This window comes from Heterodontus francisci, chromosome 1 (assembly GCF_036365525.1).
Source record: "Heterodontus francisci isolate sHetFra1 chromosome 1, sHetFra1.hap1, whole genome shotgun sequence".
Lineage (NCBI taxonomy): Eukaryota > Metazoa > Chordata > Chondrichthyes > Heterodontiformes > Heterodontidae > Heterodontus > Heterodontus francisci.
This window is the reverse complement of record NC_090371.1, coordinates 101,517,879-101,530,886: the sequence shown is the minus strand read 5'-3', so window position 1 is coordinate 101,530,886 and position 13,008 is coordinate 101,517,879. Positions and strand designations below refer to the sequence as shown.

The following is a 13,008-nucleotide window of genomic DNA, read 5'->3' as shown; positions in this document are numbered from 1 at the left end:
AAAACTGCAAAAACCTTATGCATGAGCCCTGTCTATTTATTTGGAGCCATTGTAATGACTTGGTTACTGAATGTGCTGGCTGGCTGGAACTTGGTTATTTCAGAATTTATCTTGTAGAACATGATCTGTGCAGAATAATGACATGCCCACAATTTTCCATAAATGGAGAAGCAGTGAAAAAGGGACTGACAAAACTAAAAACAGTAGTAACCATTCATCTTTATTACGAGACCGAGCCCCAGCTATATAATGCAATTCAACATTATTGGGATACATGTGGATTCTGTTTGAACTTTCTGGTCTCCAAGACATATGGGCTGCAAAATTCAGCTCCTTAGCGCTCAGTTTCTCGTAGTTATGAGTGCCATTTTGGCTCCAAAATGGTGTTCGTGGCACGTGCACACTTCTGGCACGAACCACGCTGAATGCCATTTTGGTGAAGGCATCAGCGCATGTGCAGCGAATATCTGCTAGAAGTATGCAGAGTAGGCAGATTATGATGTCCATCGGCAGGTGATGCTGATTTGAAGCCAGTGCGGTCTATTTGGAGCTCAATGTTCCAGCCAATGCCATCACCTAAACATACACAGTTACATATGCATTCAGTAGCAGGAAGGACTCCCCCATCAGTGCTAGTTAAAGGGACCATCAACTACTTACAGGTTAGTTTGTTTGTTGCTCAGATTGTAGAAGTGTATGGTAGTTTCTAGACTTCTTCAAAGTTGCTAAAAGCTATAGGAGTGATGTGACACGTGCTGAAAGACTTGGTCCTGACTTCAAGGATTCTTTATAAACCACTTACTTCCAGAAATAGGTGCAGTGGTACACATTCCCCTTGGACTACAAGATGACAGGGAGAAAGGCAACAAAGAACATGACAAGCTGCTGGAAGTGCAAGGAGGAGGAAAGGGAGAAAGACTCTCAGCAGGAGGCCATATCCGCTTAAGGTGTTCAGTGAACACCTACCACAACCACAGTGAGGAACAATGTGTCAGATGCCTGCACTTCAGTAAGGACATCCTCACTGAAGCTTGCCACCTCAGAGCACAGCAAGGATGGCATTGTCAGTGGCTGTGAAGGTGACCATGGCCATGAACTCTTATGCATCAAGCTCCTTCCAGGCTGGATCACCATCTGCCAGTTTGCCACCACATTTTGCATAGAAACATCAACTAATGACCCTTGTGCACTCCTTTAGTACCTTTCTTCCATACACCTTTGCCTGTCCTTGTGCTCCTACACAGTGCAACTCTAGTTGTTGCAGCATGGCTGGCGGAAGGTTGCTGATATTTAGGGGGGAGACTGCAGATGGCCTTGCAGGATGACCTCAAGCAGTTCTGGCCCTACAGGGCTCAGCTTCAGACTACACCATCTTGGCATGGGCGGCAGTAGTCTGGGCTGGTTGGCTGACAGCAATAGTGAGGACGCCGGTGGAGTGGAATCGTGGCAAGATGAGTGCAGTCACCCTGAGAGGAAGTCAGGTTTGTGCACCACTTCCCCTGGGACGATGCCTCAGCAATCCTATTAATCTGTAGGAGGACAGATTGCTGGACCGCTGGGAGATCCTGCAAGCCCCTTTGAGCACTGGTATCCATAATTTATGGCAGCAGTCTGAGCTTGTGTGGCAGCAAGATAAGCTTGCATGGCACCAAGCTGTCCTTGCATTACAGAAGTCTGAGTTTCCATTGCAGCACTGAGACATTGAAAGGCTGCTACTTGTGTTGCAATGGAGGCTCAGGCATTGTCCATCAGACACAGCATCATGACAGGGCCCACAAGTGTGCTAATTGAGTTCACCACCACTTCCATGCTAGAAAGGCAGGGCTCCAAACTCAGCAAAAAGCCCTGTGTCACGTTGGTGCTGGATTCCTCCATGCTCCTCAACATTGAACACAGACTTTCAAGCAGGCCTACCAATGCACAAAGCATTTCATCAGCATTCTTCTGTAGCTTGCCCCATTGAAGTCCTCATCGGAGTCCTCTGCAGCAGAACCCGTGTCTGACCTCATTTTCTGGCAAGCTGGCAGCTCTGTTACCCACTCCCCCTGCCCTGGCTGCAGGCCATTTTTGCCTGCTGTCTCACAGCGTGCAGACCCTACCTCTAAGCTCTCCTCTAAAGTACACACAGTGGTCATATCTGAGCTGGTGGCTGCGAGTGAGAGACCGAGTGACACATGTGTTTCTTCATCATCAGCCTCTTCTCCCTCTTCCACTTCTTGCTCCTGCACCACTGCCTGGCCAGGTTGCAACTCTTGGGCGTATAAAAGGAGAAAGGCACAAGGGTAGGATTGTGGTGAGGGGAGACTGGGGCGCGAAAGCAAAAGGTGAATGCTTACACCATCTGTAGCAAAGGCCTGCTCGGGTCTGCAAAGAAAAACCCGACCCGAGCCCGACAGAACCACATCCGACCCGAGCCCGACCCCATCCGAGACCTTCCATTTTTTCCCATGCCCGACCCGACCATCAGTTAACTTACCTTCTGTTTTCACTTTGTTGCTGATCTGCACAAACTTAAAATAACTAACAAATCCACCTTTCTAGTCCAAAAATTAAATTAACATTGGAGCCACTTACCTGTGATAGAGCTTGTCTGACCCGGCCCAACCAGAGCCCGAATGCCGGACCCGGAAGTGCAACCCGACCCGACCCGGCCAACATTTATTGCCCATCCCTAATTACCCTTGAGAAGGTGGTGGTGAGCTGCCTTCTTGAACCGCTGCAGTCCATGTGGGATAGGTACCCCCACAGTGTTGTTAGGGAGGGAGTTCCAGGATTTTGACCCAGTGACTGCGAAGGAACTGCGATATAGTACCAAGTCAGGATGGTGTGTAGCTTGGAGAGGAACTTGCAGGTGGCAGTGTTCCTATACATTTGCTGCCCTTGTCCTTCTAGTTGGTAGAGGTCACGGGTGTGGAAGGCGCTGTCTAAGGAGCCTTGGTGCGTTGCTACAATGCATCTTGTAGATGGTACATTTCAATTTACAGTCACTGACCCCTACCACCTGTGTGACATCAATGAACCTTTTGCAGCCAGGCCCTCAGGACTTGACTACTGGCATCAACTGTGATGACTGGTCCCAGTGCCTTTGCAAAGCTTGTTTAGAGGGCCTCCTGGCCCCTGTGGATAGATGACATCTCTCCTCCTCTGCTTCTCCTCAAGCAAGTTGTTCAGTGCAGCATCAGAGAAACTTGAAGCATGCTCTCTCTGCTGTTGCGCCATAATTCACTCTTCTTCCTGCTCAGACTCTCTTCCACAAACAGTTCTAGCACCTGTTCCAGCCAGAATGCACCTTCCCTTTAAGAGGTGCAGGCTGGCTTTAAGTAGTGTAGGCTAGCTTTAAGCAGTGCGAGCCTTGCTTGAACTTGGGCCCCCTGCTGAGCCGTGCAGTCACAAAGAGTGCCTTTTACATTGGTTGCATGGGCCAATCATGAAAATTAGCAGGCAGCATGAAGTTGGCATGTTGCCTGCATCAGAAGCATCAGGCATGGATTAATCACGCATCACAATCCCTGCGCCTGTTTTCAGGGGCTATCGAATTTTTCCCCATTAGAGATTTGTGAGTGAAAACTGTACTCAATTTTTTTTAATATATACCTCAGTGGAGAAGTTACTGGAAACAGCCAACCGTGAATTGATTTCAAACAGGAGGATAACCCTTCATCTCTTGCTGGCCACACATCATGACCAAACCCAAATAGCTACCATGGAAGCAAGACAGTCAGGAATCAGTTAAGTCTACTAGGCACAGATTTAAGATAATTTAAGATAAGATGAGGAGAATGTTTTTTATACAAAGAGTTATTATGATCTGGAAGGCACTGCCTGAAAGGGTAGTGGAACCAAATTTCAGATGGGAATTGAATATATAGTTGAAAAGCAAAAAAAAAATTGTAGGGCTATGGGAAAATAGCAGGGCAGTGGGACTAATTGGATAGCTCTTTCAAACAACCAGCACAGGCTCGATGGGCTAAATGGTCTCTTTCTGTGCTGTATGATTTTCTTAGGTAAAATTGGCACAATATTGGATAGAATGGGATTATTCAAGAAATGCATATCCACATGTGTAAAAACACCTAAGTCTACTTTCATTGTAATTTTCTGCCCATTCATTTTATGAAGGTGGTCATTTGGGTGTGGGAATGCAGGAGTTCCAAATCTCTCCAAATAACTTTTCAGGCATTTTATACTGATGACTTCAATGAGAATTTAAAATAGATTTTTGGGGGCATGAGGATGTTCAACAACAATGAAAGAAAATTTCTGATGTAGACAAACCTGTACGACACAGTGGCTTTGCTTATCTCATCTTTCAATCGATACCTGATTTATCCAATGCAGGTGCTTTGTAAATCTATGCTTTTGTCTGTGCTGCTGGCAATGCTTTCCTTGTTATTTTTGTGCATGTACAATTTTCATGAATTTTATCAAATGCACCTTTTCACTCCTCAGAGATCTGAATAATTACAGGACAGGTAACGGTTGGTAAAACCGCTGGGACAATTAAGAAGGAAAGGAACAGAAGGGCTTGAAGCAATTATGTTGTCAGTGGCAAAGTCTATTTACAGGACTGGTACCGATGAGATCATTTGGCCCATCCTGGTTCATCCATTCAGAAGTACCTGAGAGTCCCCAAATTTTTTTTTCATTTATTGCCCATCCCTAATTGCCCTTGACAAGGTGGTAGTGAGCTGCTTTCTTGAACTGCTGCAGTCCATATGGGGTAGGTACACCAACACTGCCGTTGGGAAGGGAGTTCCAGGATTTTGACCCAGCGACAGTGAAGGAACGGCAGTATAGTTCCAAGTCACGATAATGTGTGGCTTGGAGGGGAACTTGCAGATGGCGGCATTCCCATGCAACTGCTGCCCCTGTCCTTCTCGGTGGTAGAGGTCGCGGGTTTGGAAGATGCTGTCTAAGGAGCCTTGGTGCGTTGCTGCAGTGCATCTTGTAGATGGTACACACTGCTGCCACTGTGCGTTGGTGGTGGAAGGAATGAATGTTTGTGGATGGGGTGCCAATCAAGCAGGCTGCTTTGTCCTGGATCGTGTCGAGCTTCTTGAGTGTTGTTTGAGCTGCACCCATCCAGGCAAGTGGGCAGTATTCCATCACACTCCTGACTTGTGCTTTGTAGATGGTGGACAGGCTTTGGGGAGTGAGGAGGTCAGTTACTCGCCACAGACTTCCCAGCCTCTGACCTACTCTTGTAGCCACGGTATTTATATGGCTACTCTAGTTCAGTTTCTGGTCAATGGTAACCCCCAGAATGTTGATAGTCGGGGGATTCAGCAATTGTAATGCCATTGAATGTCAAGGGGAAATGGTTAGATTCTCTCTTGTTGAAGATGATCATTGCCTGGCACTTGTGTGGCGTGAATTGCAGTATCCGCCTTTTCCTTAAAAAAATTCCATTGTTTTCAACTCCACCAATATGGTTGATGTTATTGTATCTTCCAACAGCAACATATCCACACCAGTCCAATCCCTACCCCCCTCTCCAATAACAACCCAGAAATTACATAAAATTAAGAAAAAAAACAGGATTACATTAAAATATTTACATGAGGGCTTCAATGTCTCCCACAACTGTGGGTTTTGAGATGAGTAGTGAAATTTCCACAGAGATCCTCCAGATTTGTTGCCCTAACCTCAGCAGAAGATCAGCAGAGTCTGAAATGGTGCAAATGGCTGTTTATGCCATTTTTCCAAGGTTTTGGATGATCTTCAATTAAAGTTATGGTGGGAGATAGGGAGAAAACCAGCAGAAATTATACGCCCCTGTTTTTGGTTAGAACTGTGACTCTGTTAGCTAAATACAGATTGGGCATTTTATGTTGTGGACTGAATTTCTGAGGCTGTATCCATGTTATTTAATCAGCTGGACTGCTGGATTTTTTGACTTCAGTTTCTAGCAGTTACTGTCTAATTGTTTTTCAAGATTGCTTGGAAAAATGCTAAAGGACAAATATAATTGACTGTACTGATTATATTATCATTGTACCTTCTGTTGTGAAAATAAATGGATAGTAGATGCAGAGCTAGTGGGAGAGGTGAGTGATAGGGAACAAGAGGCTGGGAGGACACACAATGTGAGCATATAGTTCAGAGGGCAAGGATAGAGGCAGTGATAGGGTTCTGCAGAGATAGCAATGGGATTGAGGAGCTGGTATGAAACAGAATGGTTAATTGGAAAACAAAGAGGTAGGTGACACAATGGAAGTGTGAGGGTGGGGGAAGGGATGGGAAGGGAGCCACCTGAGGCTACAATCCACATATTTACCACAATCCCCACCCAAAATCCAGCCTGCAGCTGTAGGTACTTCCTTTCCCTGACTCTTTATGCCACCTCCTACCCATAAAGAAAGAAAAAGACAAGAGAAGCAAAAAGAGCAAAAGAAAAGCAAAAGAGAAGACATAGAAGCAGAACAGAGAGAGCGAAAAAGAGAACTCCGAAGGCAGGTGAGAGAGACAGAGACCAAGAGATGATAATTATCATGCGCAATATCATGGGAGACCCACTAGTTTTTCATTACATATGGAAAACAGATTATCCACTATTGTTTGATCAAGGCAAAGTGACATTTCAGACACACAGGGCTGAATTTTCCCAGCCCCGTGTAGATGGGGGCTGGGAAAATAGCGGGAAGTTGCGTCAGGATGGCTTCCTGATGCATTCCCGCCTCCGGGGTCTTGGGAACCTGGTCAGCTTCTCACTCCATGAAGACAGGCAGCCAGCCAATTAGTACAATTATGGCTCGACTTAGAGGCCATTTTGTGCTGGCGTTTTACGAATGACAGAGCAACACGTCACCGTGCATGGAGGCTGCCAGCTCAAATGAGGCAACCTACCGGCGGCAGGTCAGGGGGCCAACTGAGCCAGAGGCTGCATGCCCCAATGACAGGCCCGAGGTGATGAAATGCCACAGCCGTGAATAGTCCGATGAAGAGTTTTCCTCTCCAACCCAATGACCCTACCAGCTTCGGGCTTCTTTAATTTATCACTCCTATGCAGGCTGCCATGGTGGGGCTGCTGGCCTGATATCGCTGTGGGCCCTCTGATTGGGTCTTCTGCATTTGGAACCTGTCCACCACCCTTAATAGGATGGCGAGCACAAAGATGGCCGAATAGAAGGCCACCTCCCAGAAAGTTGCGCCAGCGGGTGCGCCCAGGACCCCCATATGGGTCTGGCATCGGGGTACCAACACCCGTTGAAAAATCCAGACCACAGTTGCTGAAATAGTGTATCACAGAAACCTTGCTTTATACTCACCAGTCCTGCACTGCATTGAAGGATTCTTCATTTGTGATGTCGTACATTAGGATAAAGCCCATAGCACCACGGTAATAAGCTGTGGTGATTGTCCTGTAACGTTCTTGTCCAGCTGTGTCCTGCATAAAACAAAACAAGATCAATATGAAAGCTCGAATGCATTTTTTTTCAATTTTTCTTTTTTTAAAACCTAAAATCGTTTTTAGCCATGCCTCAAACACAACTACAGTAAAACCATAGAATTCGGTATTATTTCAGGTATACTCTGCATATATTGGGCAGTTTGGTTGTGCTGACAAATCAAAAGTTCTTCTTCACTAAAATATGGTAAATGCTGTTACTGGAAAAAAGGCTAAATATGTCAAAGCTAGTTAAAGATGGTTTTGCGTAAGGTGTTGAGATGGTATTGTGTAAAGTGGTATTATGTAAAGATCCTGGCTGCAAACTTCAGTTGTATAGTGTTCGTATTTCCATCACTATAGGTGTGTTTTGGGGTCCAAAATGGCATCCGCTCTATGTGTGCACACCGACTACCATTTTAGGAGATCATTACTGCGAGTGCTGGGTGTGTGTACGCAAGCATTTAGAGCAGGTAGATTGTGATGTCAGTCAATGTGAATAGCTGACTTGACTCGAGCAGAGCCATTTTTGACCTCAACGCTTCAGCTAATGCCCTCTTAATCTCATGCAGCTGAACGTGTGTTCAGCTGCAGGAAGGACTCCGCCCCACCAGTGCTATTTAAAGGGATCATCAATTACTTCCAGGTTAGTTGCTGAGTTTGTAGAAGTGTTTGGTGATTTCTATTGCCAATAAAAGTTGCTGAAATTTACAGGGAGAGGTGTGCACATGGTGAAGGCCTTGGTTCTTGTTTCAAGGGTTTTGCTCATTCCACTTGCTGCTAGTCATGGGTGCAATAGTTTCTATCCCTGTGTCCTGCAGCATGATGATGAGAATGAGCAGAGTGACACAGAGGAGGACTTGCTGCTTATGAGGGAGGGGGAAGAGGGTAAAGGGATTCATTTCCACCCAGGATCTTCAGGGAGCAATTCTCCTACCTCAACCTCAGTGAGGAACGGAGTGTGTGACGCCCCTGTTTCACTAAGGAGGTACTCACTGAAATTTGCCATCTGTTGCAGGTGGACCTGCAGTCTCAAGGATGCATTGCCAGTGGTTGTGAAGGTTATTGTGACTATCAATTTGTTTCCTGTTGGGCTCCTTCCAGGCTGGAGCAGGCGATATTTCCAATGGCTCGCTGTTCAGTGTGCACTGTTGTATAAGGGAGGTCACTGAGGCTCTGTATTCCAAGAGAGCTGAATACATTTTATTCTCTCAGAGCAAGCACACAGCTTCCCCATGGTGCAGGGTGCCACTGACTGCAGACATGTCGCTTTGCAGGCACCACACGTAAATTCAGAGACATACCACAACCGGAAGGGGTTCTACTCCCTCCATGTGTGGCGTGAGCCCAGACTTGGTGCATCATGCAGCTGTCATGATGCCTTTATTCTGCGGCAGTCCACTATACCATCAGTATTTGAACCACCACGAGAAACCAGAGTATGGCTGCTGGGCAACAAGGCCTATCCACTGACCACCTGGCTCACGACTCTGTTGCACAACCCACGCATGCATATAACAAGAGCCATGTTGCCACACAAAATGTCATGGAGCGGAACAGTCTGGTAATGGAATTGGCAACCAGTTCCACACTGGAAAGGATAGGCTCCAAACTCTGTGCAAAGCTATATGAAAGGACAGTGCCGAACTCCTTCATACTCCTTGACAGTGACCGCAGGCTTTCTGGCCGGCCTACTAATATACTAAGCATTTCTGTGTGAATGTCCATCAGCCTTTTTCTGTAGGCCGCACATTGATGTCCTCATCTGAGTCCTCTGCAGTGGAACTCATGTGCGCACCCACCCTCCAGCGAGCTGGCACCTGCGCTATCCTTTTCCCCCGCCCTGGCTACAGGCCACTAGTGGCTAGTGTCTCACCATATGCAGATACCGTCTCGAAGCTACCCTCTAAAGTACACCTAGTGGCAGCATCTGAGCTGGTGGCTGAAAATGTGCTATTGACCGACAGTGTTTTTTCATCACCAGTATCCTGCTCCTCTTGGCCTTCCTGCTCCCGCACTACTGCCTGGCCAGGTGGCTGAAAGGAGAAAAGTACACGATAGGGTTGTGCTGAAGGCAGCCGGGGGAAAGTAAGAGGTGCTTCCTTCTGCGGTTTGCATATTAGAAGAGATTGTGGGATGAAGGGGAAGTGGGATGTGAGAAGGGGATTAGGTATGAGCATAACATCGTTAATGGTTTTGGCCTGGTCGCTCTCACAGCCTCAGTCATGATCACTCCAATGATGGCATGCACCATCTCCTCCATCATGGTGAGGACATGCAGCTGTGCTTGCCCATGCTGATTAGCTGCTGCTGTCTGCAGCTATGCGCCACTTTGCTCTGCAAGAGAGGGGAATCTATGCTAGTGAGTGTGGTGCAATCTGTTTGGCTGATGTGCCTGTCATGGTTAAATAGCTGGCAATGTCTGTATGATGTGGGTGTGAGGCTTGTAGCAGTGCTAAGTATTTGAGGATGAGGTGAAGCTAATAATATTAGGTATGAATTGTGATTGATAGAGATTGTTGGTGAGTTAAGAGGGTGTGGTGAATTGAGCCGTGTGTGAGGTTAGTGGTGCAGTTGGTGGAATATGGCATCTGAAGTTGAAGTCACTGACCATGACCTCTCGTGTGAGATCATTGAATGTCTTGCAGCACTACAGCCAGGTCTGCATAGCTACACTGCTGGCATTGACCATGATTGCTATTGGTTCCCACTGCCTTTGCAGTATTTGTCTAGTGGCCTTTCTGGCCTCCTCTGGAGGACCTCTTTCCACCTGTCCAACTTCTGCACCAAGACCTCCATTGCTTCATCAGAAAACCTTGCAGCTCTGTTCTGTTGTGCCGTTGTTACGTGTTTCCCAGAATGACTTTTAGAATGACTTCCAGCACCTGCTCCAGTCAAAATACACCTCCCTTTTAAGAGATGCAGGTTGGCTTTAAGTATTGCCCCGCTGGTTTGAACTCATGCTAGCCTCTCATGATTTTGCATCCCCTGCTCAGACATGCAGCCAGTCAATAGCACACTTAATGCTGGCTGACATTACAATCATGTCAATGAGCAGGCAGCAGGAAGTTTGCATTGGAAGGAATGGGTGTGGGTCAATCACGCATCCCCTTGCCTGTTTTTGGGGGCTATCCAATTTTGCCATTCTTAACTTTCAGATAATAAAAACTTCCAGCAAATGTTGTTCCAGTAAACTTATGCTGCCATCATCTTTGAACATAATGGGACATCTCAATTATAACAGCCATGTGTATTGGAACCTCAATTCTTATTCTTTGGCCTCCTTATCTCGAGAGACAATGGGTAAGCGCCTGGAGGTGGTCAGTGGTGTGTGGAGCAGCGCCTGGAGTGGCTCTAAAGGCCAATTCTAGAGTGACAGGCTCTTCCACAGGTGCTGCAGAAAAATTTGTTTGTCGGGGCTGTTACACAGTTGGCTCTCCCCTTGCGCCTCTGTCTTTTTTCCTGCCAACTACTAAGTCTCTTCGACTCGCCACACTTTAGCCCCGCCTTTATGGCTGCCCGCCAGCTGTACTACAGACCATTAGCACAAGCCTTTCACCTGAATTGGAATCTAGCCCAGACAGTTGCCTGCTGTCTATGATGATCCTACAAGAAATGAGCCTGGCTGTCTCAACCTAGCACCTGGTAAGTATGGGCCAAGGCAAAATAGCTGGCTTGAACTTGGCAATCTTGGACAATGAGTGGGAAATGCAAAGTGCGTTTTTCTGACCTGTGAATGCTGGATGTTGAAACTGGGCATCAGAAGGGTAAAATATTAAAATATTGTATTTTCCAGCACTAATGTCCCTTATCTTTAGGGCCACACAAATTTACCTGCAGAAACTGAAAACAAAGCACCCACAGTGTGTCAATGTACCACCAATTTATTTTGTAAACAGGAATTTATGATGAAAGAGATCTTTAAAGTTACATTTCCAAGGTCACCAGGATGTTTTTGGTTTCACATGAAAAAGACTATTAGCAAACATTACACACTGATCTGTCCTGCTCCAAGCAACAGAATAATCCTGGTTATGTTTACACTTCCTTTCTGTACCATTTGACTTCCTGTCGTTGTTTGTGTCACATTTATTCCATCAACCTTTTGCCTTTATAAATTCCTGTGATGCACATTTATGCTGGAAAACGTCTAAAAATTTGTTGCTCTGATTACACAATTTGTCTACTGAGTTTCCACAATTCTTCCTAAATGTTTTGTTTCCATTCACTACACCAGTTCTGCTAATCACTAGGACCACTTCTCCTAAATATCATGCATTTATCTCAAACTCGACCTTGCCTACCATCATTTTTATTCCACACTTGCTTTCAAAAAATTAAAACTCAGTAGAGGGATAAAAAAAAAATGACATGGTCATTGATTTACAGTTGATTTACATGCGAAAATAAATAGTTGTAAAATTCAATCCCCAAAATACCAGCAAAAACCAAAACATAATCTGACTCATTTAGGCCTTGATAATAAATTGTGTCTGCATAACACTTCTACTGCTGACTCACTGTGAACAACACACTGAGGATCTGCTAATAGTTGTTATATATATTGTAAAAAGTTCCTGCTAGCATTTTGTCCATTAGATCAAAAGGGGAGGTAGTGGCATAGCAGTAATATCACTGAACTAATAATGCAGAGGTCTTGCCTAATGCTTTGGGAACATGGGTTTGAATCCAACCATGGCAAATGGTGAAATTTGAATTCAATTAATAAAAAGCCTAGAATTAAAAGCTAGTCTAATGGTGACCATGAAACCATTGTCAGTTGTGACAAAGGTGAATAGAAAGACTATGAATGAAAAACTTCAAAGGAGATATTGAAACAACAAATGAGGATTCAGCAAATCTACAATAAAAGAAAGGGAATACCAAACTATTTTTCAAAATACATTCATCAACCATCCTACTTTTTCCACTATTTTAAGCACTTAATTCTAAGCTAATCAAAATTACAAAATGTAGTAAGAAGTTATTAAGCTCATCTTTTTTCTTTCTTCTTTTGGGCCTCCTTATCTCGAGAGACAATGGATACGCGCCTGGAGATTAAGCTCATCAATGCACAGTATTTTCGATATAAGGAATGCCTATCGCATTTTATTTTTTCATTTTATAGAGTCAGAGTCATACAGCACAGAAACAGGCCCATCGTGTCTGTGCCAGCTATCAAGCACCTATTCTAATCCCATTTTCCAGTACTTGGCCCGCACCTTGTATGTTATGGCGTTTCAAGTGCTCATCTAAATACTTCTTAAATGTTGTGATGGGTCCTGCCTCTACCACCTCTTCAGGAAGTGCGTTCCAGATTCCAACCACCCTCTGCGTGAACATTTTTTTCCTCAAACCCCCTCTAAACCTCTATGGCTTATGTCTAAATGACAAAGCTTTCAGTTCATACACATTCTCAGACTCATCAATAGTCATGAACAAATCTGCTGGACTTTCTATTTGTAAACATTACACTTTCTCTCCTTCGATGGGCCAAATAAAAATTACTGATGAAAACTGTCAGAGAAGCTATGATTTGAAGCAGTTAAGGTAAGTTTTTTTTTGTATGTCAGAAATAAGCTCTTCAATTTTTTTGAGATAGCTTTGCAAGTAAAAGCATG

At 45.2% G+C, this 13,008-nt stretch overlaps 1 protein-coding gene across 3 annotated transcripts in view; it reads right to left on the bottom strand.

Moving 5' to 3' along the window:
- Positions 1-13,008, bottom strand: part of rab3c (RAB3C, member RAS oncogene family) — a 311,395-nt gene that overhangs the window by 87,561 nt on the left and 210,826 nt on the right. For all 3 annotated transcript variants that reach the window (XM_068033660.1, XM_068033651.1, XM_068033670.1), the window contains exon 3: positions 7,269-7,387. In XM_068033660.1, coding sequence (XP_067889761.1) covers positions 7,269-7,387 — 119 coding nt within the window. The remainder of the gene's footprint in view (positions 1-7,268; positions 7,388-13,008) is intronic.